This window comes from Zeus faber (assembly GCF_960531495.2).
Source record: "Zeus faber genome assembly, chromosome: 5".
Lineage (NCBI taxonomy): Eukaryota > Metazoa > Chordata > Actinopteri > Zeiformes > Zeidae > Zeus > Zeus faber.
The window spans coordinates 20420074-20443457 of NC_137192.1; the positions used below are offsets into that span (position 1 = coordinate 20420074).

Consider the following 23384-nt stretch of genomic DNA (forward strand, 5'->3'; position numbering starts at 1 on the left):
TGAAGCGTACCCGCTCCTTATATAGGTAAAACGGCTCATTCTAGGGTAACAAGAACACAAAGATTCTTATTTTCATTCATTATACACTAATTAAAACGTGCTCATGAATATTATATTACATCTTGCCAAGTCCGTTCTGTAAATTCTGCACACTGTACCTTTAAGTGTTATTTAGTTGAAAAATGGATTGGAGAGCAACTCAACGCTGGCGGGAAGCGAGAGTTTGCCTCTTATAACTTTTTTAACTTTCAACTAGGCACTTTGGTTGCCCACAAAGAGGCACAATGACATCATGATTGGGATGTGGCCAGCAGTGAAACCTAGATGACAGTTTCAACCTATAGAAGCCCTCCCCACGCTCATTTTCCGCCCTCTGTGACTTCACCGTAAAGTGCTTTTGGAGCTCAAGTGAGGTCAGCTAATTGATGCGTAAGCCATTTCGGTTAAGGTTTTACTTTTTTTTTTTTAAAGCAAATACCTTTTGGCCAAATTCCCAACCTCATTCTTTTCCAGGAAATGTGATGATAATACTACAATTTGCAATGAGCTAGCGTGGATCCATCTAAATTCTCCATTGTGGACAAACTGGGGGGACGATCCGTGGGCAAACTATTCCTGCGCGATTTCCAATATTATCTCAGGTTGGAAGTTCGGTGTGCTGCCTTTTAGCAGTGGTTGTACTGTTTGTTATATCTGTTTGCTGTCGATTTATGCTCCCCCCCTTAGGTGCTTTGCATTTAATTGTCGGGTGTGTATTTTTATGTGATGCATTAACACTGGTGTTCACCCTCCACTCTCGGTGGTCTCAGCTCTGGCGGTAAAGCCCTGAATATACACGAGGAACAATCCACGCAAACGCATTGAAATGGTATTTGAACACATCACTTGTTTATTTTTAGTGTATTGATCCAGAGGGCTCTGCAGCCTAAGGCTAAGTTGGAGTGTGCTTGGGTGGTACATGTGAGAATGTCACAAATACAATCTCAGTTTTCCTACTGAATGATGTAGCCCTGGGCCCACTGTATAGACACACATTCACATCACTGGTGATAGCCTTCCATAAAGGCAATGAATTGCGCTGCTTGAGGATCCAGTTGTTGTGTTTCACGTCGTATATCTCCAAAGCCAAAGGGCTACGGTCTCTCAAAGCCAAAGGAAGTCCATGTGCGTTTGTTGCTCTGCACTTGTACAGATACAGCTGCAATGGCACACCTTTGAAGTGCGCACACAAAGAAGATAGCTTTTTTTATTTTTATTTATCAGCGCCGCTCCGGCAGAGCCCCAACATACGGAGCCGTGCCAAAGTGAAATGATCCAAAAGTTCTCAAACGAGCGAGAGGAAAAGAAGACAGTGCAATTAAATGTGTAAGCAGTGGCACTTAAACCAAAGTGACTTTGGAATGAGGGGACATCAGACAGAGGGACGGGGCTACAAGCAGAAGCAATTAACTTGTGTCTTGTAAGCTGATGTACAAGGCTTTATCCCCGTGTAATTAGAGTTGTTTGTTAGGCTACAATGTTGTCCCACTGATAAACACTCTCTCCTCCCTTTCTCATGTACTTCTTGCCCTCTTTGATCCAGTTGGCCTGACATCCCCAGCCGCTGTGGTTGTTTAGTGTTTGGTCAATGATGCACTCTTTGAATTAATGAAGAGGACTTTCTCTGGAGGTGTAAAACAGTCTCCTAAATAGGGACAGACCCTTGGAGATTCCGGTGTCGGGTAGCAGCTGATACCGGAATGTGCAGGTGAAAAAAGCGTCTTGGTAATAGAATATCCTCAGTAAAAAAAATACATCTGATAGCAAGAGGTATATAGACATGTCAAGTATGAAAGAACAGTGACTTGATTTTCAGCTTTTTTTGACATGAAGAAGCCTGTTAGATATCTCTAATGGAAAAAAAAAAGATTTTATGTCAGTCATTATGGTAATTCGCTCAAGCTAAAGGCCTGTACAGTTCCATAAATGGCTGTATCGGTACCCATTATTAAGGCGATTTTTTCGGAAGGTTCGGATCAGAATAAGTATTGGTCATCAAGAAGTTGTATCGGAGTCCCCCTACCTAGCAAAGAACTTCTTTGGGTGTGATAAGCAGACATTTGACCAAGTCCCTCTTATCCAAGTTACAAGTAAGTCTCAAGTCATTTTGTCCAAGTCCCAAGCAAGTTCCAAATCATTTTTCATTGGGCAAGTCAAGTCAGGTCAAGTCAAGTCAAGTCACAGGTTATGTCAAGTCAGGTCAAGTCGAGTCCTCAGTTAAGGCAAGTCAAGTCCCTTTTTTTGTTTGATATTTTGTCAAAGTGCAAACATTTTTTAATCAATTTGAAAAACGTATATTTTAATAAAGTTTCTATATTTGAGAACATTTAACTTATAATAAATAAATAATAAAAAAATAGAAGAACTTCTTTGATAAAAAGAAAATGTAAAAGATGATATTAAAATAATTTTTTTTTTCCGAGTTAGAGTGAAAGCATCATCACTTCTGAAACAAATTTGTTTTCCGAGTTTCCCATGAACGCAGCATGGCTTCCTGCTTGGAGAGCCGTGTATCCGCAAGTGTAAAATAACTTGGATGGATTTTTAATGCCTTGTCGAACTTCTGCGCTTATTTTGGTGAGTAACTTAAAAGTAGTGTAAAACAAACAAGTACAGGACAAATTGTCAATGTCTTTTTGGTTGTTATACTCGTATAAATATCAGGAGACATCGGCTGCATAACCGCTGATCTCGATGTCGTCAAAAAAGCCAAACAATGACCGACATGGGTCAGCGGCAGAACTGCTTTACCGCAACGTGTGAGGTCATTTGGAGTCACCACGTCTAAGGCAATCTGCACGTGGGAGCGAATGTAAACAAACATGGAGGAGCGCGGCGCTTCCTGGACCAATCACAACGCACGGAGCTTAACACGGAAGAGGGAAAAAAAAAAAGCACTGTCCCTTGTTTGCGACTTTCTAAACGCCAACTTGTGTATGAGAAGGAGAATTTCAGATTGCGCAACGGCACCATTCATGGATTACTACAACATTTTGCCCTCTGCTAAAAGGCTGCGACGACATAACGTGAGGGGGACCACCGAGCCCAACCAAAAACACCTTTTTGTTTGCCGATCGCATTTTAGTTCAAGGTTTCGGTAAATGCAAGTGACCCGAGTCCCAAGTTTACAATGATTCGAGTCCACACCTCCGGTGATAAGAGTGAGGGTGTGAGAGAGAGAGAGAGAGAGAGAGAGAGAAGAGAAGAGAAGAAAACGGGAGAGCCAGAGCTTAAAGAACTTCAAGTGAAACGTTGAAGAGGAAGCTCGCTGATTCCGAGAAGCGTTGGCGTGGGCGGTGCATGAAAACAGCGGCACGTTAATGAAAACGGCGGCTATGAGCGTGCATCTGCCACTGTTTTAGGAGAACCAGCGGCTCAGGGCGGCCATACCGGCGGAGCTGACAGCAGACGAGTTAAGCTACTGCCACCGTCACCCGAGCTTGGCAAAGCTCCATTCCAGTGCATTTTGAACAGAAAAAATCAATTGCTTTTCCACTGTGGTTTTTTTTTTTTCTCTCTGGGTTGAAGTTACATTCAGCAGTGCAGAAAATTGCAAGTAAATAGTGTTTTTCTGTTTTTTTTATAGGTAGTGAAAGCAGTCAAATGGTAATTATCAACCCAAAGGCCATGTTGAAATGGCCAGTGACTATCTAGTGTGCGTTTCCATAAAAGCATTTGATTAGCTGATCAAAGCCAGTGATGCAGTTTCGCTGGCACTATCCCGGTTCCAAACGAGAAGCTTCGCGCTGGAAAACAGTGCCTTTAGTTCATGTTATTAGTTCCCCTACAGCCTTATGTGTGTGTTATCTTTGCCCATTACATTCATCTTAGCTCTGTGTCTTGGTGTAATCAGAATCCCATCAGAGTGGTGTGGAAAAGTGCTACGGAGTGTACAAGGTTAGATGACATTGTGATGCTGAAAATACTAATCCAGAAAGGGCTTCGTTTTTTTATAGATAGGAGCTTATTTGCATATAAAGTGCAATTTTTCTGTGTCAGAGAGAAGATTACCATTAGGGAGACATAAGTAAGTAATTTAGTGACGCTATTAGGATGGTGACATATTGCACATAGTGCATCTGCATACTTTATGTAACATTATACCAATTTCTTTGCAGCTGTTTTTTTTTATTTGTTCGTGAGACCGCATATTGATCTTGGGGATCATTTCCATGCAAATATGCAAACAATTGCAACAACATGGACTTCCATGTTTTCCTATTGTTTGCATATTTGCATTGTCTTGAAAAGGGCTTCATAATAGTGGTATTGCAGGTGAATCATCATTATAATGCAATTCATAATTCTGCCAACGGAAAGTCGAAGCGTTCGATTAATTCTCAAGGACAATACCCAAACAATGCGGTTAAGGTGGTAATTGAATAATTAACCAAGATAATTTCATGACGTTAGGATTGTTTGGCCACACAGCCTCGAGTATTAACACATACTTAAGGATACAAGAACGCAAAGAGAGGCGGAAATGGAGGCAGAGGCTGAACGACCCCAACCTTTCTGTTGTCGCCTCTCTGAAACTCGGCAGTTGTTTATATTTGCTCCCTCCTTTCCTGAGGTGGTGAGACCATGCAGATGCTCCTTCATTCGTTTTACTCTCCGTCAGAAAATTAAAGTGCCCGTGGCCTCTAATCCAATTTGGACTCCCCCACCCTCACATAGTGAGCGTGCAGCAATTGCTTTAGGGAGCAGTGGCAGGGCAATATTAAAAATCCACCCATATTATTGTGATTGTATCCGCTCCAGCTAAAGCCTTCTGACTCGTGGATCTGAGCGCAGCGTCTTAAGTGCCCTCCTGGCTGCTTTGTGTTGCTTAGAAGATGGAGGCTTGGGATACAATTCAATTAAGTTAGGAATACAGCGCAGGCACAACAGGCTGCGTGCTCCTAACGCACAACAATGTGAAGCAGATGAAAGGGATCGAGGGCGCTGGTTCCTAACTTCCCAACGTTAAAGTTTTATCTAAAGTCTTTCTTGATTTTTTTTTCCCTTTCCATTTATAGAATAATTAAGTTTGCAGTGTAGTTTATTTGATTTAAAATTGAGTGAGAGTAGAAAATAATAAACAACCCCCTACCAGCGCTGATTGCACCTTTTGGTCTCTTAAAAGTTGATTAATTACTATATGGCACAGTATCCAAATATAAAAGACAAGGGAGTGACGTGGAGACATACATACTAATTTCAGCTCATTTCAGAGTTAATTTGTGATTGTTGCGACCAAAAAAGCAAGTAAATTAGATTTAGAAGAAAAAATACAAAAAAACATAAAACCCTATATATATATATATATATATATATATATATATATAGGGTTTTATGTTTTTTTGTATTTATTATATATATATATATACAGTATTACAGTAGAATTGTACATGGGATAAATAAAACAACATCTTTCACTTTACTACAAATTCAACTACACTTTAACTACCCTGAGAAGAATCATTGGCTCAACTTAAACTGCTTCAATTTTTAACTTGAAACTTGGTCCAAAAATTTTCAATTTTGAGTTGAGAAAACCTACAAAATATAGGTTTTAGAAATGTAAGTCCAGTTATAAATAACTGGTAATATTCAAGTACTTATTTGTTCTCGCAACATAAAGAATCAAATTCAACAAGTTTCAGCAGTCCGTTGATTTAGACATTTAATGTGGAGAAGCCCTATCAAATATTTCAGCGATTGATTGAATCTGCATTTATTATTGCGATTGCAAAGATCACAATTTCCTGGAGGGACAGTCAAGGAAATATTAAGGCAGGACCAAAATGAATAGGACACAAGAAATCGTCAGATGAAACAGATTATTTTCTTTGTTGTCACAACCTGTGGCATCAAATTATATCAGCAAGGGTATAATATAATATCATTTTATAAAAAATTAAAAAAAAACGGTCATGATGAAAAACACATTTCTAAAGTCAAGACAATACTGGTCATTAAAAGTTGAACTGTCTGGATGAATCCGCTGTAATTTATAGGCGCTTCAGTCGCCGTGGCTTCATGACTGGTCTTTGATGTGCAACCTCCTTCTCCGTGGTTTGATGATAATATTCGGTCGCTCTGTTAGGAATCTGTGGACAGAACAATAGCGCCAATCTGCCCCGCCAGTGCATGCCGCACCACCGCTTTTCAGTGTGAAGTGCAAACTGATTGCCACCTACCTCTGAAAACGATAAGCCCCGTCAGAGAGCAAAGGCTATACTTCCCATTCCAAATCACACCGCATATCGTGTGACTCAGTGAATACCTCATTTTGTTCTCGTTGTGACAGGTAAACAACACTGTAGCTCCAGCAGAACATGCACAGGCCCGAGCGCGCGTTCTTGTAATGAAACTGGAGTGCAGGTATCACCCTACCCTAATATTTAGTCCAAAATGGAAAGCACGTAATTTTCATCCCCAACAAAAGACGTCGGCAAAGTTTTCAACTAACCTTGTGATAATAACTTTTTCCCTTTTGACAATCGAGCCTTTCTTCTATTTGAATATCCACAAAACCACGCCTGCTTTTATGGTAAAATGCTTGATTTGAATGGAAAATGCATTCTCGATTCTATGATTTTTGCATTTGGAGGACACTTGCAATTCTCGTCTTTAAGTGGATTGGGGTTGTCAAGGTCTCAAGAAAATGTTAGTGTCTCACAAATTCCGGTCATTAAGCATTCAAACTTAAATTCTGTGTGATTACCATGTCATGATAACCTTGCAGAAATTATTCATGAAATCTTGCTCTTGCTGTGTGAGACTCTCTACCATGATACTCTATGAAGAGTGCATAATAAATGAGTGTGTCAAATAAATTGTGCTCACCAGCCTCTGTCACTTCTGTTTAATAGAAGCAATTGGTCGGATGTTTAGGATGTTTGTATCTGCCGACAACCCACTGTGGAGTCGGGGTCGTCCACAGGCCGTCCTATCTTCAGGTGAGGCCACTGTAATTAATGGAGGTTAATTAGTCTGCGTGAGGCTGGGTGCAGGTGCTGGAGGATGATGGTTGGTTGACAGGCGGAGAGAAGGCTATAAATTACTTCACCAGCATCCACTTCCTCTGTATTAACATATTGTGAGCGTAGGTCTGCATGTATGTACTGCATGTCTCTCACACACACACACACACACACACACACACACACACACACACACACACACACACACACACACACACAGGTCCTGGCTTAGATTGCCCCCTGGGGTGCTGTTGATGCCGTGCTCCGGTGGGTTATCTCGATTAGGGGCCTTTCAGTGTGGAGTTTGCATTTTCTCCCTGTGCTCACGTGGGTCTCCTCCAATGTAAAAAAGGACCCAAATTAAAAACATGCAGAACACTTTCCTGTCCTGTTCCTGACCACGACTTGGACCCACCTCCTGGAATTGGTCCCTGGGCACCAATGTACTGAAGGCTGCCCACCCGCTGTCCCCTGGAGGAGGGACAACAGTGATGGGAGAAATGCAGAGGCTGAATTTCTCCAGCCACCACTGACTGCGTGTGTGTGTGTAGGTGTGTGTTTGCGGTCGTCACCACTCACTGCTCGGTTTGTGTGTTAAGTGCAGTTGCACCTGTGAGATGAATAATAAGTGATTATTGATATGAGAGAGAGAAGTATGACGTGTGTGATACCAGATGGTATATGTAAATTCTTCATTTGTGAATTCAATGGTAAACTGATTGCCAATGAGGCGCCTTTACTGTGATTAATGCAATATGCAGTAAAGGGGTATCAACCCAGCAATAGAGAGGGTCTCGGTCAGGGAGGGAGGACAAGGACATGTTTTCTAAAGGAAACGTCAAATCTGCTGAGCTTTGTAAGCTGGCGCTGTTTGGTAAGATATTATCTCACATTTGTTCTGCATAGCACAGTAGATATCATATTCACCCCATTTTCACTTAAACTATCTAAGCCCTTTTAGACTCAATAGCTACTGGCATTGAGGTGGAGTGTTGCTGCTCACATTCTGGCACTGTCAAGACCAGCTACGCTGCTGTTTTCACAGCTTGGGAGCTTTTACACCAGCCTTGTTTACTGTGCGCCGACGGACTGTTTTCTTAAGTTCGGACCTCTTGACATGTATGAACGCCCTATGCAAGCGAACTCTGGTCCGCCGATAAACAGCAGTCCGCATCCAAACCCCGGTACGGTTTGACGTACGGTAGGTGTGAACACAAATCTACAATAGTCTGCCCCTGAACATGTTACAGTACCCGGGTTAATTACAGGAAAAGTCGGCTGCAAATTCTGCATGACATAAATATTGTAAATGCAATTAAATCGAAGAACATAGAAACACAGGTTGAAGGCTACATACGTGAAAGGCGAGTGAAAAAGCACAAAAATACAGTGTTTTAGGTATTTGTGTGGAGTTGTGATAGAGGGGATTTGATCGCCAAAATTTGATTGCCAAATATTTTTTTTGCGTGCTCGATGCGCCTTCCATTGTTGCAGTGTGAAACGTACCCGGTTAAATACAGTGACGGCGAAAGTGTCCCGAATACGCACGGTGCTTCTATCATTCCATAAGGAAACGGAATACAATTAAAATAACCTCCAAAATTAGAACAGTGTTTTGCCCGACGATCACGGGCGCCTCATGGCTGGTGCCCACCACAGTCGGTACTGTCAAAGAGGGAGCGATAATAAATACAAGACAAAGCCATATGGAACACAATTAATACATGTTCACGTAAGTCCATTTAAAATTCTATTATATCTTAGTTATGGAACTTACGAAATGGCTTGCAGATAATTTTGAGTTGACATTTAAATGGCATTTGCTTTCTATATCCAGTGTTGCGCTAGAGCGTTATGCCGAACATATAAAAAAATAAGTATAGGGCATCAAAATGAAGACATGGTTATTTAGGCGTAATATTTTATTAATGTGTTGCACTCAGGGGCAGGGGGCAGAGTGTAAAGAGCAATATGGTAAGAAAGCGTATGAGTCAAAACATAAAAAAAAAATAGATAAATCTAGATGAAAAACAAATTAAATTTGACTTCATGATCTAGGTATATGGCTTCTTGAGTGTCGAGGGCAGGTAGGTCTGTCGCGATCATAACATTTTAGTTGACAATGTATAGTCTTCCAAAAATTAAACAATTATTTTTTGTCCATTTTGTGCCACTAGTATCAGCCTTTGATAGTGTAATAATACACATTCACCTTATGAAGAAGAGCTTTATATTGGCATTGAACAACTCAATATTTGGGGAGACCCAACTGATGACACGCGTCAGCTTTGCATCCGATTCATTTCAACATTTCTCACATTGTATTAACAGGCCCCTTAAATTAGATTGTGGAATCTTAATGTTTAAACAAAATGATTGCGATGTATTGAAATAACTGCAATATCATATCATTGACATATTATTTTGGCAGCTCTAATTGTAGTTGTCTGTTCTTGTGGGCGTAATTAGCGCAACCAGCACTTGCAGTGTATTCTTTCTTATATTGATTTTCAATAACGAAACACAAATAACCAGAGCACGATACCTTAGAAGAGTGAGTGTCTATGACGAGAGAGAGAGAGAGAGAGAGAGAGAGAGAGAGAGAGAGAGGGAGAACAGGAAGAAGAAAGGCAGGGAGAGAATTAATTAAGAGGGAAGAGAACAGAATGATAAGAACAAAAGGAGGACATACAAATTGGCAGATCACATGTTATATAACAACGTTTTTGGATGAATGATGTCTTTAAATATTTTGGGGATGACTTGGGGCTTTAATAAGATATTTAATCACAAGAAACACAATCACTAACCCTAACCCTAACAATCATTAGTAATGTGGATATTACGACCAAGCAGGTATGGCTGTTGATTAAAAACATGAAGTTCAGAAAGTTGCAGTACTTACTGTAACTGTAATGCATCCTTAAAGACAACATTTAACTATGTCACTATGTTACGATAACCAAACCTCCAGACAATATCATGTCTCATATCATGATATCAATTATATCAATGTATTCTCCAGCCCTAATGTCTGTCTATTTACATCTGGTGTTGTTGGCCACTCCCCCAGAGAACACCATCCGCGCCCCCAGCCTATAGACCACCTGAGCCGGGTACCAACGGGTGATCCACATGTTGGTATTCTTCATGCAGTGGAGCCACTATAGTGGAGCGTGGTCCGAACAAAGGGTGAAAGGGCACCCCAGGAGGTAGTACCAGAGGGTAGCGACTGCCCTCTTGATGGCCAGACATTCCTTCTCCACGGTGCTGTACCTGGACTCCAGCTCTGAGAGCTTCAGACTGATGTACGGCATCGGCCAGTCCGCGCCCTCAACCTGCTGGGACAACACTGCCCTCATCCCTCTCTCTGACACATCAGACCGCAGGCAGAAAGGGAGAGAAAAGTTAGGTGTACCCAGCACTGGCTTCCCACAAAGAGGTGATTTTACGTCATCAAACACCTGCCAGCACTTCTCTGTCCACTCTACCTGGTCTGACACACCTTTTCGAGTTAAATCAGACAAAGGGCTGGTGAGCTCCTAACGTAGGCTACAAACCTCCTGTAATAGCCGGCCAGCCCCAAGAACTGCTTTGACTTTTCTTTGTCTTGGGCCTTGGACTGGTTGCGACCGCAGTGGTTTTGTCTATTTAGGGTGGGACCAGTCCTCCAACCAAGTGGTACCCCAGATGCCATACCTCCCTCCGCCAAACTGCACACTTCTTTGGATTAGCCATGAGCCCCACCCACATCAGGGACTTGAGTACTGCCCCCACATGCTGCATATGCGGGCCCCCAGCTGTCACTGTGAATGATTACATCATCCAAGTTGACGGCAGCGTATGCGGTGTGCGGAAGCAGAACCCGGTCCATGAGTCTCCTGACAAGCTGAACTGAAGCGTGACAAACTGGTACAACCCCTGCGGAGTAGAGAAAGGTGATTTTTCCTTTGAATCTGCAGTCAATGGAATCTAGTGTCGTAAAAAAATTAAGGCGTGCCTAACCCGTCTAGTAGCTCGTCCACCTGAGGCATCGGGTAGCCGTCAAACTTTTACACCTTGTTTACCTTTTGGTAGTTTACACAGAACCGAACCAACCCATCAGCCTTACCCACCAGCACTATGGGGCTACACCAGTCCCTTGTAGACTCCTCTATCACCCTCATGTCCAGCATGGCCTTTAATTCTGCCTGCATGACTTTGCATTTATAACTGGGCAGGCGATATGGCTGGGAGCTTACCTTTAACCCCGAGGTCGTCTCCACATGGGGGTGTATGAGGGACACCTGGCCGGGGTACAGCACTGCTGTAACGCCCGCCATGTCCGTGCTCTAGCATGGCGAGAGATGGTCATTGGACAGGGCTGGGGTGGGATCGTGAACTCACCCCCCTCGATCACTGCGATGGTCAGAGACACAGACAGCCGCTCCTTTCACTCCTTTAGGGTGGTGACTTAGGTTAATTTAAGTCACCCTGGCCCTGTCCGACCGCTCTACCTCCTAATCGACCTCCCCAGCTCCCTGTGTGACCACAAATGGTCCTTACCACTTTGCGAGGTATTAAGAGCTGTGTGGGAAAGGAAAGGGGCATCTCATGGGTCAGAGGAGCCCAACCGAGCCCCGGTCATTCGCCTCCAGGCCATCGGTAGGGGCCGGGGTCCGGCCAAACCTTGCGTAAATCTTGGGGGCAGACACAGGGGAACCCTGTACATTCTTTTCTGAGGCTCTGGAATAGGCTGGGCTCCTGCCCGGCCTGGGACCTGGGGGCGGACACAGCGGACCTCTGGACATTCTCCTCCGGACCTGGCAAAACCCATGTGGGTCCTGGGGCCGGATGCAAGGCTGGTCTCCTGCCGGCTCCCGCTTGGCAGCGACGGGACGGCTGTCGGTTGCCTGTGCTCTGGTACCTCCTCCTCCCCTTGGCACTCCTGCCTTCCGGAGACAGTGGTGGTGCTGTGGTGCTGCCTCCGGGTGCTGGGCCACTGCAGTCGGTGCAGGTGTAGGGCCAGCTCGGTCCAAACCTCCCGGGAGACAAAGGGACAATTTCCATTATTTTAAAATCCCAATGACAGGTACCGGATCACGGAGGCACTGCACCACTCCACTCCGAAGCTGTCCATGGTCTTATGAGGTTCGATGCCATCTGTGATTCAATGCCAAGTTTGACCCCTTTATTGCTATTCCCTATAACTACTCCCTTTTTTGTACAATTGTAGCGTGATGAGGACCTTTACGTAACATTTATAGTTTAGTTTAGTTGAGCACCACCAATTTTGTTATAAGAAATTTAAAATTAAAAGTCAGTTTATGGCTGCACGGGCAGCGATATCCCTCAGGGTTGCTGTCTCTCCATTTGGTAATTCTGGATACTGATAATGGATGGGGGCACGGTGGCGTAGTGCATTGCACTGCTTGCATTTGAAAACTCCCAAAGGTGCCACTAATTCACTCTAAACTGAATATAGAAAAAATAAAGAAATTGCCGTGCCCACACCAACACCACTTTTTCATGAGCCTTACCAGAGTCCAGGCTCACAGGATCGCAATCCCCTGGGTTACCATGATTCGGCTCCCAATGGGGTGATCCCGTCTTGGCCGCGATTAATGTCGTGAATCATCCAGTATTGATGGGCCCAGAACAGCGAGATGCAGCGCTGGTTGTTTGGTCGGGCTCTTCCGGGGCTTGGTGTGTGGTAAGTTAATGGCTAATTGGGACTTTCGGAGAATCTGGTGCGCCTGTTCGAACGCAGGATTGGTGGTTTATCCAAAAAAAGCTTGTTTATAGGGGTTGCGTGGTCACACGACACCAGATAAGGTATTAATTAACGGAGGGGTTTATCAATAAGGCCTGACGGGAGGTCCGGCATGCGTACTGCTCCGCGCCAGTTGCGGTACAAGACGGGAAATTTAAAGTATAAAATTGTCTCTGAGGACCTCTACAATTTGGCAGAGTTGTGTGGTTTGAAAAAAGACAAAGGAAAAAAAAAGGCAACATACCAACGCGCCAGTTAAGGTAAAAGTAAATAAAGTGGTTGTAAGGAACCGAGTCCCTGGGGAAGAAGAGATCTGGCGAGACACATGGCATCTCAGTGTTTATACTTCCTATGAAGGGTGGAACTGCAGGTGATCCCCTTTTGACGGCCATTGGTCGAGGAGTTGTCGCAAGTTTTCCTATCGGTCCGTCGTGGAAGAGAGGCTTGAAAACCCTAATTATAATCTGATTCTGAATTTGTTTTTGTCAAATGAATCTTGAAATAAAAGGAGACAAAATCACAAACGACGATAAGATCATACACCAAAATAAATCTTGAAATACAAGAAGATAAAACACACACCAAAATAAATGTTAAAATAATGGAAGGAAGTCCATATCACGCCCACAGCATTCATTTCATATTGCTGCAATCGGCGGACTGCCTTGGTGTATAACCGCGTGTGGATTCTTCTTACTGTCATGAGGACCACTATCATCAGTGGCCGCTAGGGGCTGTCCAAGCTCCGCAAACTAGACAACAATTTACCCCTATTTAATTTCCACAATTCTTATTTTGTAATTTCTTGTCCCTCAAAGTCGAGAATAGTATTGTTCTTCCCTCAGAGGATGCATTATGGTGGTTACACATAATTTTTTACATTTAATTAAGTCTTTTATGAAAGTCTTAGACTTTCATAAAATGTAACTCTCCTGTGAAAATGACCCGCAGTCACTGAACCAGCCATTTGCTAATTCCTGCTGTTTCACAGCCATGGGGGGTCCGGGAAACAAAAATCAGAGAAGACTGCTTCGGCTCCTTTAGTCCTTCGGTGCCTTCTGGTAATTGGCTTGATCTGTGAAGCCTGTTGTCCTGCTGTTCTCGTTGTGTCACAGGGTTTCGGATGAAAGGAAGTGTATCCCTTTAAAGCAGACGGTTCCTCGTTACACAATGAATTATTCACAGTGTCAAGTTACTTTTGGAGTGAGATTTGGAAACCGCCATGGACTGCCCCGTTCAAGGCATCAGTACCTTCGGACAGTAATTTTAGTTATAATAATAATAATGTCAAAATATTATTTACAGATCACTGGAAAGTCTGGGCATGACACCACTTAGAAATTCACTTAAATTGCACCAACTCTCTGAAGATGAGTGCTGCCCTTTTTTTAAATGTATTTTATGGTTTCTGCGCAGTTTCCACTAGGTCTCTGCAGACGGTAATAATTTCACACTAAATGGCAAACGGCAATGGTACACGGCATTTGGCGTCCAAGTTAAAATATTTTAACTTTCTGCCGTCCTCGGCGACAGCATTACAGCCGGATGTTATGTGGGCGAGGATCCAACTGTACTGTGCATCTCTTCTGCGGCTGCCGGAGATTTTTATATTCATTAATTGCATGGAGGCTGTTTGGTGATTGTAGGGAGGAAGCAGATGGAGGATTTGGACGTGGTGGTCTTGTGTGGCACAGTTGGTCCGATAAAGTCCAGATTTTTACTTATATAATATATAATATAATGAAAAAAATTATATGATAAAATATGAATAATAAAAAAAAAGAAAAGAAGGGCTTCTATTGTCAGTGCAAACCAGGTGATCAGCCATTAACCACTAAGTTAACAGATCACTGATCACGACCAGGAAACAGATCTCTCTCTCTTGAAACCGCATTTCAATATCCATAAATATTTCCATAATACAAAATAATCCATTGTCAAACCTGCTTGGAGAGGAATATGATACTTTATAGCCTGCTCGTGTAAAGTTAACCAACGATGAATGACAATACATTTTGGAGGGAATTTTACATTCATTGAAGTTTGCAATAAAATATGAAGTTCTTAAGTAGGTTAGCTGCATTTTTAAAGCTACATGCATTACTAAAATTATTATATATAATAAGAGATACAAAATTATGTAGTTTAATATATTTTATTAGAGTCTTTGTACATCACCATAGCAACATATCATCAGGATTTTTCCGTGGTACCTCCCCCTTGCTCCTCTGTGCCATTCAGAAAGTGACTTTATGGCGTCTCCCGCGTTCCATGCGAACCCAGCACCAGCGCCAGCGCCAGCGCCTTTTTCCAACGAGGCACATTTGCATAGAAATGGGCCAATTTTGCACCAAATGTATGAGTGGTACCTCATTTAAATATGTGCAAATAGCACCGGCGCACCGAGACGCTATTTGCATTTCCCAGTTTGCGGGCGCTTTGTGAATGAGATGCTCGCTTTTTTTTGTTATTTGCACAATCCTTGTGTGAATTCGGCCCCTGTCAGGTCTTTCTGGCAGTGGGGCGCTGACATGGCCTGAGTCTTTATTAATAATTAACAACAAGAAGACTGGCTGGCAAAAAGAAAAAGGTAGCGCCGTCACCTGCAACCTGTGGCTCAACCACACCCCCTCGTTTTCCACAAACATATACACCAAAACCGGTAAAATTATGGAGAATTTTACTCAAAACAAAACTCCCATGAACAAAAACAGGAAGTCTTGAGAGTTCAGGAGGTCTGGCCCAACAGACCAAAAAGGAGGAGAAGCATCCGCTGGACTGAGCAGGCATTGGGCTGTCGGCTCCAGTGCTTCTCCCGAAACTACTAAAAAGGAAGAAAATAACAAAGATTAACAATAGAGCCACGGCCTCCAATCCTCAAAAATAAACAAATAAAACATAATCGATACCATAAAACATAATCAGAGGGTGCGAAGGGGAGAGAGAGAGAGAGAGAGAGAGAGAGAGAGAGAGAGAGAGAGAGAGAGAGAGAGAGAGAGAGAGCTTAAATTAGGTAAATGAGGTAAATTAGGGTTGTTGTTTTTTGTCACCTTTATTTAACTAGATGAGTCTAGTTGAGGTTAAAAATCTATTACAGACAGACAACACAAACAGGACAATAAGCACCCATAAACAAGCAGACAGGAACCTCCGGTTAAAGCGTCAGAAACAAAACAAAACCAAAAGAAGAAGTCACGTGAACAGGTTTATAACTTCCGAACAAAGACGCTTTAAGATTGTCCTTCTAGGAATGAAATAAATTGTCCATTTAGAGAGAGAGCGAGAGAGAGAGAGAGAGCGAGAGAGAGAGACGACCACCCTGAGCGTGTGAACCTCTGGCCCCAGGTACGAGATCCGGGACACGCACCTGGTGGAGGAGAACGTCCTGCAGGTCCTGAAGGTGAGGGCCGACTTCGACAGCTACAAGCCCCGCCCCTTCAACATGCGCGAGTTCTACGACCGGACGGGCCACGACATCAAGGACATGCTGCTCTCCTGCTACTACCGAGGCACCGAGTGCAGCGCCGAGGACTTCAGAGTGGTGAGTCCCGGCTCCGCGCCGCATGGCCTGGCGTGGAAAAGGGTGTTGTTTTGGACGCGGAGTCCGTATGTGTTTGCACTGTTTCGATCCCTTTGGCCGACCCACGAGTGCACGAGGCCCATTGGTCGACGGGGTAAATATGCGCGCGGATGTTAAAGTCGGGTTCCGAGCGGATGGGAGTGTGACGTCCCGGTTTCTGTTTTTTGCTTCTGTTTCCACGACTCCAAAAAGTTTGGCTGCCTGCTACGTTTGCTGCGGTTTATCCGGCGAATGGACTGTTTCCAGACTGTTTCAAATGTGCGTGTCATAAGAAAGTGATACATGCAGAAAATGTACATGAATGGATGAATAAATATGAACAAATAATCTAGGTCTGTCCATCGGAATATGCTCTGGGACTTTTCCTGATCAGCTATCACAAATACGGCGTTTCCATGGCAATTGCAATATTGAAACCATCACCACATTTGGAATATTATTGCCACTTTATTGAGCATGTCTCTGATATGACAACATCCATATTGGATATATTGCGTTTTGGGGGAGCTGCATTGCAGGATGGAAGCTAAAATTGTTTTTCGCCTGCCGACTCTTTTTCAGCTACATCACCTCTGCCCCCCCCCCCCCCCCCGCGCTGCGTGAGAGAGAGACGGGAACAGCAGAACAAACGCTGTGAATGATTCATAAATCAGGAGTCGGCATGGAGCACCGAGCTGTATGTTTACACTTACTCACGCGGGGTCCGGATCGGAGTTGGGCGAAAAAAATAAATAAAATAAAATAACGTCCTCCCACCTTGTCTCGCGTCTCGAACAAAAGCCAGACCGACGGAATCCTCGACGTGCGGCTTTTGCTGTGAAAATCGGCTTTATTGCTCCTTCTTGCTTCGGCGTCAGAGCGCGGCCCCTTCTCGGTTGCTCTCCCTTCCCGAACAACGTTTGAGTTCCTACAGTTCCTAGTTTTTTTGCGCCACGGTCATTTGCATCCAGTAATAATTACCTCTGACGTCTTGTCTGACGATAATTCGCCGTGACGTCGCCGTCTTTTGAACGCACGCCCGCGCCGGGAGATACTTTCTTTGCTTCTGGTTCCTCAAATAAAACAAAAGAGCCGGCCCTTTCCCTTCCTTAATAATGCAATGCGTCTTATTTGTTACGGCGGGACCTGATACTGTAGGACGCGGCTCTTTTCCAATGTAAAAAAACCTTTTGATTAGCGTCACATGAGAAGGTTAAACATCTCGTCGGCCGCAAGATGTCAGTTGTCTTCTTCCTCCAGCATCACAGCAACGGCTTCCGGTGCGCGGCGGCATCCCATGAATCACACAGGCTTTGTTTTCTCCAGCACTAATACCACAACAGCATGTCTACTTTAACTCGGATACATTTCCCCCCGAACACCTTCCTGGGGGACAATCAGAGGAGAACTTGTCACCAGGGATGTGAGTGAAGCCAGATCGCACCACGTTCATGTTCCAATCAAGGCTCATCTCCAGCAGCGAGTGTAAACCAACACTCCGGAGCCCGTGTTCAGAGTTGCCAGGACTGTGGTGTTCCTGCGGAATCGGGCTACTTTTGAAGCGTTGAAGCGTTTTTTTGGTTTTTTTTTGTCGGCTGGTTGGGGGGTGGCTGGCTTTTGTCATGGGGACCTGGCAACCCTGCCCGTGTTTAGTTTACTTTTAGAGGCGTGGCTACTGAACAAGCACAGTTGGTCCCAGAGAGACACAGCTAGAGCAGCGTGCTGGAGAGCCACGCCCACAGCGACGGCCTCCTGCAGCGGTGATGCTGCTCCACCTGCGCCTGCTACGACTGATGGAGACCGACACCCGGGGGCCATGTTTACAACATTCGTATTGTCAGGGTGAAAGATGCGTCTTACCCAACTAGTGCCTCTTATACTTACCCCAAAATAGGGAAATATCAGCATCCAGAATAAAATCTGAGCAAATTTTTTTTTTCTCCACTACATTCACTTTTACTTTTGATACTTAAGTACCTTTAATATCAGCTACTTTAAGACTTTTACTCAAGTAGTATTCTAATGCGTGACTTTCATTCAACCAGGGTCGTTTTTTCAGGAGGGAATAATCTCTCTACTTTTACTCAAGCGGATCTTTCAAGTACTTTTTCCACCACTGCTCCTTGTACTTAAGCCCTTATGCTTATGCTTTAGAAAAAAATCGAAAGAAAGAAAACATCTCTTTCTTTCAATTTTTTTATGGCCCCTTGCCCTCGCTCTCCTCCACTCATTTCTCCCACTCTGCCCTTCATATTTGACCTTTTAATGAATCAGATTTTTTAACTCTCTCTCTCTCTCTCTCTCCCTCTCTCTGTCTCTCTCTCTCTCTCTCCCTCTTATTTCCTTCAGCGGTCCTCTGAGGCAGGCTATCCCACGGTCTTAATTCCTCTTTTCTCCCCACGGCTCATAAAACCATGTTCCACAGCAGAGCTCCACGGCTCGGTCAGCTCCGCCGCCATAATGTGCTGATGCGTCCATGTTTATTTGTGCTGATGGCAGATGGTGCCGCACCCGGCCGTACTGTATTAATACAGTTGCGGGCCTGGATGGAACAGCTCAGCAGGGAACACTAATGGAGCGGTAAAAAATAAAATAAAAAAATCCCTCAGCCCCGCAACGGAGCAAAAAGACAGACTTTATCGTTCGGCCTCAGAAATGCACGCCGGACCCTAAAACACAGGCGGCAGTAAAGCTTTGATGAACATTGTAGATGCCTTGTACTTATTTCCACCCCCTGTGCCGCTCGTTGGCGCTGATCGCTGGGGACTAATGGTTTCCACTTCACCTGGGGAAAACCTTTTCACTGTAAATTGCTTCTGATAAAGTCAGAAAACGGTGTGTCTGGACCCTGTCCACTACGTTCGCGAGAAGTCTCAATTCAACGATCCCCAACCTCCAGATAGAGGGATGGGTGGATAGAGGGATGGATGGATGTTCTCTGTATTGCTATTGATTTTACATGGTGTTCACATGCATCCGCGTCCAGGTGTTGAGTTGTCCAGTAGCCTTAAGCCACCTCATCTTCTCAGAAACGTCGTATGTCATTGATGGACAGATGGGAGCTAAACAAAAAACATAGTAGAACCTGTCAATACTGAGACGGCGCCTTTGCTATAAACGAAGGGGGGGGTGTAAAAATCACCCTCGATTATTGTGAATATAAATATGTGGCCTTCAGCTTCTGAACCATAGCTGCGGGAGATAATAACATCAGAGTGTAGGGGATGGAAAGTGAACACGCATAATTGGATTTTTATGACCCCGTGTTTAATTTAAGAGACACGTTTGATGGACACTTAGAGCAATCGCAAACGCACAGAATGGACATTGAGCGAAGGCGGTGAGCTGGGCGAAGTAGATCCGTCGTGGGAGCGCCGGGGCGGGTTGTCCGACGCCGGATAAAATCCCGATGGCTGAATTCACTGATTGATGTCGTAACCTCCACGTCATTCCAATTTCAATATCCCGGCCTGTTACCCACACATCTGACTTCAATTAGCGTGGCGAACTCTGGAGGAGAGAGGGAGGGAGGGAGGGACAGAGAGAGAGAGAGAGAGAGAGAGAGAGAGAGAGAGAGAGAGAGAGGTGTGTTGGAGAAAGGTGGTGTGTGTGGGATGTAGGGGATGGCTACAGATATGGCGACATGGGGACCGACCCAAAGCGGCTGCTACCACAGCAACAGCAGGAACCGTGGTAGTAGTGGAAGAAGCTGCTGGGCTGCCACAATACTAGATTGAAGATGATACCAATGCGAGTGGAATTCCATTATTCTTGATGCCCAATGAAAGTTACTGGACGATCAGTCACTTTTCATTCGCTTGTTGTGTAAATTAATCTACAATTACTTTGCACCACCTTGCAGTATTTATTGTTACACCAATGTTGTTGTTACACTAATCTCTGTCGCAATGTAGCTGAATGTTATTCTCCCTTGTAAGTCGCTTTGGATAAAAGCGTCTGCCAAATGACTAAATGTAAATGTAAATGTAAATTGACCGGGTTCTTAAATGTTCTTAAATGGATGACTGTCGGTGCACTGTTATAGATTTCAGCCTCTCAAAACGGGCGTCCTCGATGCATCTGCTATTCCCCGGGTTAGAAAGTGGGTTAGACAATTCAATTCACGTACAGGTTTTGACTCAAAAAGAACGAAGATCCAAAAAAAAAAAAAAAAGCCTCAAACTACAGCCCCGCTTGTCGTTGCTAATCTATATCATTTGGGTAATTTATATTTTTTCCCTGAATGTGTTGATCAATGGTCCTTATTTGTCTTTTCTTTAGTTTCCCAGACTTGTTCCATTTCCAGTCGAGACACCCTCCATCCCATTAATACTGTTATACCCTCCATCAAATTAATTAGTTTGGGTGTATTCCGCCGCAGTTCGTGAGGGACCTGAGGGCCTCCTCTTATGGGAAAAGTTTTACTGTGTCAAAAGTTTGTAAAGAGTGTATCCTTCTGAGAATTAATTATACATCGGAGCTTACCTGAGTTCCAAGTGAACCTTAAATGACTAATATTCAGTTTTTCGTTTGTTCACAAAACAACCGTAGATATTTTGGAAATGAGTAAATGGGTGGGCCTAATATTAAGAGAGAAAGGTGCGCTACGGTTGTATCCCCCTGGACGGGAGCGCAGCGCCGGCACCCCCTCTTGAATGAAGGGTCTGATCCATCGATCAGTCCCATGAGTAATAGACCTGGTCCCTTCTGACGGAGCCAAGGTGCCTTCGGAACCAGGACGTAAGCACATCTGGTTGGATAGGCAGGTATTTAGTTAATAACCTGTATTTGGAAAGCGTTCGAAGGACAGGCTTTATGTGAGCCACCAAATAAGTACATGTATGGTATGAGCCAGTAGACCACATCACCTATACGGAAAATAGTTTAAATCAAATGTAGCGTTTATTATTGTTATTATTATTATTATTATTATTATTATTATTATTATTATTATTATTATTATTATTATTATTATTATTATTATTATTATTATTATTCCTCTGTGTCCAGTCCTATACAGGTTCTTTTAATCATCTGATCTGCTTTCCTTTTCTCCTTGTCTCACCCTACACCTGTGCAGCGTCCTCCCGTCTCCCACGTAATTAGCCTGATGACGGGTATCGAACCCTGATCTGGATTTGTGTGGTTCTACCTCCGTCGTGTTGCGCTGCAGAGAGAAGTGTTGCTAATGAGCTGTGATCATTAGAGGAAGCCTGTCTGGGACATTAACTCAGGGATCCCATTTCATCAACACCAAACGCATCAACTCAACGTCCTTAAGGATGTATCACCTACCAATGCTTTATTTAAGCACCTGCACTGAAAAGTCCACGTTTCTATTTCCAAATGTAAATACTCAATCTACCTTTGATTGAAGCGTCCGGCTCATCTCAAATGTATCTTTGATCACTTACAGTGGCTTATACTGAGTATGTAAATGTGATGGGTGGTGCGGCGAGGGCAGGAACTGCCTCCACGTCACGGTGTCAGATATTCAGATGTGTTTTAATTTGCCGTCCCACGTCAACCGTTCTTGACAGCGTCCACCTTTGTTCCACCTTTTTTTTTTCCATGAATTTGCTATTCCAGTTTCATCCATCAGGTCAAAGAAGATCACTCTTGTTCTTCTCTGGCCAGACTATTCCCACCGCAGTCGCCCCATGAGGATATATCAATCTATTTGCTATTACTGTAGTGCCTACAGACAGAGATCAATACGATTGCTGCTGAGTAATGGATGCATCGCTAATGACAACACGAATGCCTTTACTTTGCTCAGTGTGTATAGCTGAACAAGCTCCGCGTATGGAGCCGTTTACACCTCGTAATTATCATGCAATCCGCATCAGGTTAACTAAACCGGGTGATAAATAATGCATCTTAATGTTGGAAGCGAACCCATGCCAGGAGCAATGTGATCTGATCTGTCAGAGCGGGGCTCAAGATTGGTCTGGCATCCAGATCTCAGCCCCCAGCCGGCCAGACTCCTCGCATGAGAGATAAGTAATCCAGACGCGTTGCACCAAGTTCCTTTTGGATAATCACTGCCACTGTTTCGGCGACTCGTCCTAAAGTGCCCCTCCCTCAGATCCATTAAATGATCGCAGTGCAATCCTCTTCCCCCTCCGTTACGACTTCCACCTCGACGGCGTCAACAATTAACGCTTGCAGCGTATGTGGCGCGCCGCCGCCCTCGCCACAACATTTCCTTCGCTTCTTCTCTCCCGGCGAGAATCTGCAGTAATGAGTTAATGTTCGAGATAACTACGTCTGCCCGCATTTGCGTCTGTGTCGAAAATCATTATAGACTCGCTGGTGTTTGGCAAATCTTTATCGACTCCCGGATGAACTGCTTGTCGAGTTCAAATAGAGATCAGATTATGATGCAGCCGCATTCGAATCAGCTGTGAATCTGTGCTACTGTACGGAGTTGGTGCATTGTTTGTGGCGGTTTGTGTTTCCCCGACAGCCTGTGAGGTCTTGAGGTTTTCGTTAGGCGAAGGTGGCCTGAGTCACTGCAGCGTCAGGGGCGCCAGCAGAGCGGGGCCCTCTCGCTGCAAATCGCATCAGAACCGCACAGAGAAGCCGCCGGCGCGAGGGTGAAGTTATGTGCGCGGCCGACGAGAAAAACCCGCTGCAGTGAAACGTATTTGGCTTCAAATCTGCAGCTGCCCCCTTCCGAAGGGCGGAGGATCCACGCAAAATAAGAGATGGTCGCCCCGTCGTTTGGCTCAGTATGTTGCTGCCCAGTGAGAAGTCAAGGCTCACTTTGGTATTTCACTTCCTTTCAATGAAATGGCCGTTTTTTACTGTGCCAAAACTGGAATTTTTGATCTTCAGGATAATATTTCTCAAATTAAAAAAAAATCTCACAATAAATTTGTATCACTTTTATTCAATTTTTAGACACACACACACACACACACACACACACACACACACACACACACACACACACACACACACACACACACACACACACACACACACACACACACACACACACACACACACACACACACACAGGGTATGTATACTATGTGTATATATATTTTATACATTTCAC

At 44.2% G+C, this 23384-nt stretch overlaps 1 protein-coding gene across 1 annotated transcript in view; it reads left to right on the forward strand.

The window, feature by feature from the left end:
* The window catches only part of asic1b (acid-sensing (proton-gated) ion channel 1b), a gene marked incomplete at both ends in the record, with an annotated part of 171324 nt that overhangs the window by 2636 nt on the left and 145304 nt on the right, over positions 1 to 23384 (forward strand). Inside the window, one exon of the mRNA XM_080000889.1 lies at positions 16105 to 16300. Within this exon, the coding sequence (XP_079857015.1) occupies positions 16105 to 16300 (196 nt within the window). The remainder of the gene's footprint in view (positions 1 to 16104; positions 16301 to 23384) is intronic.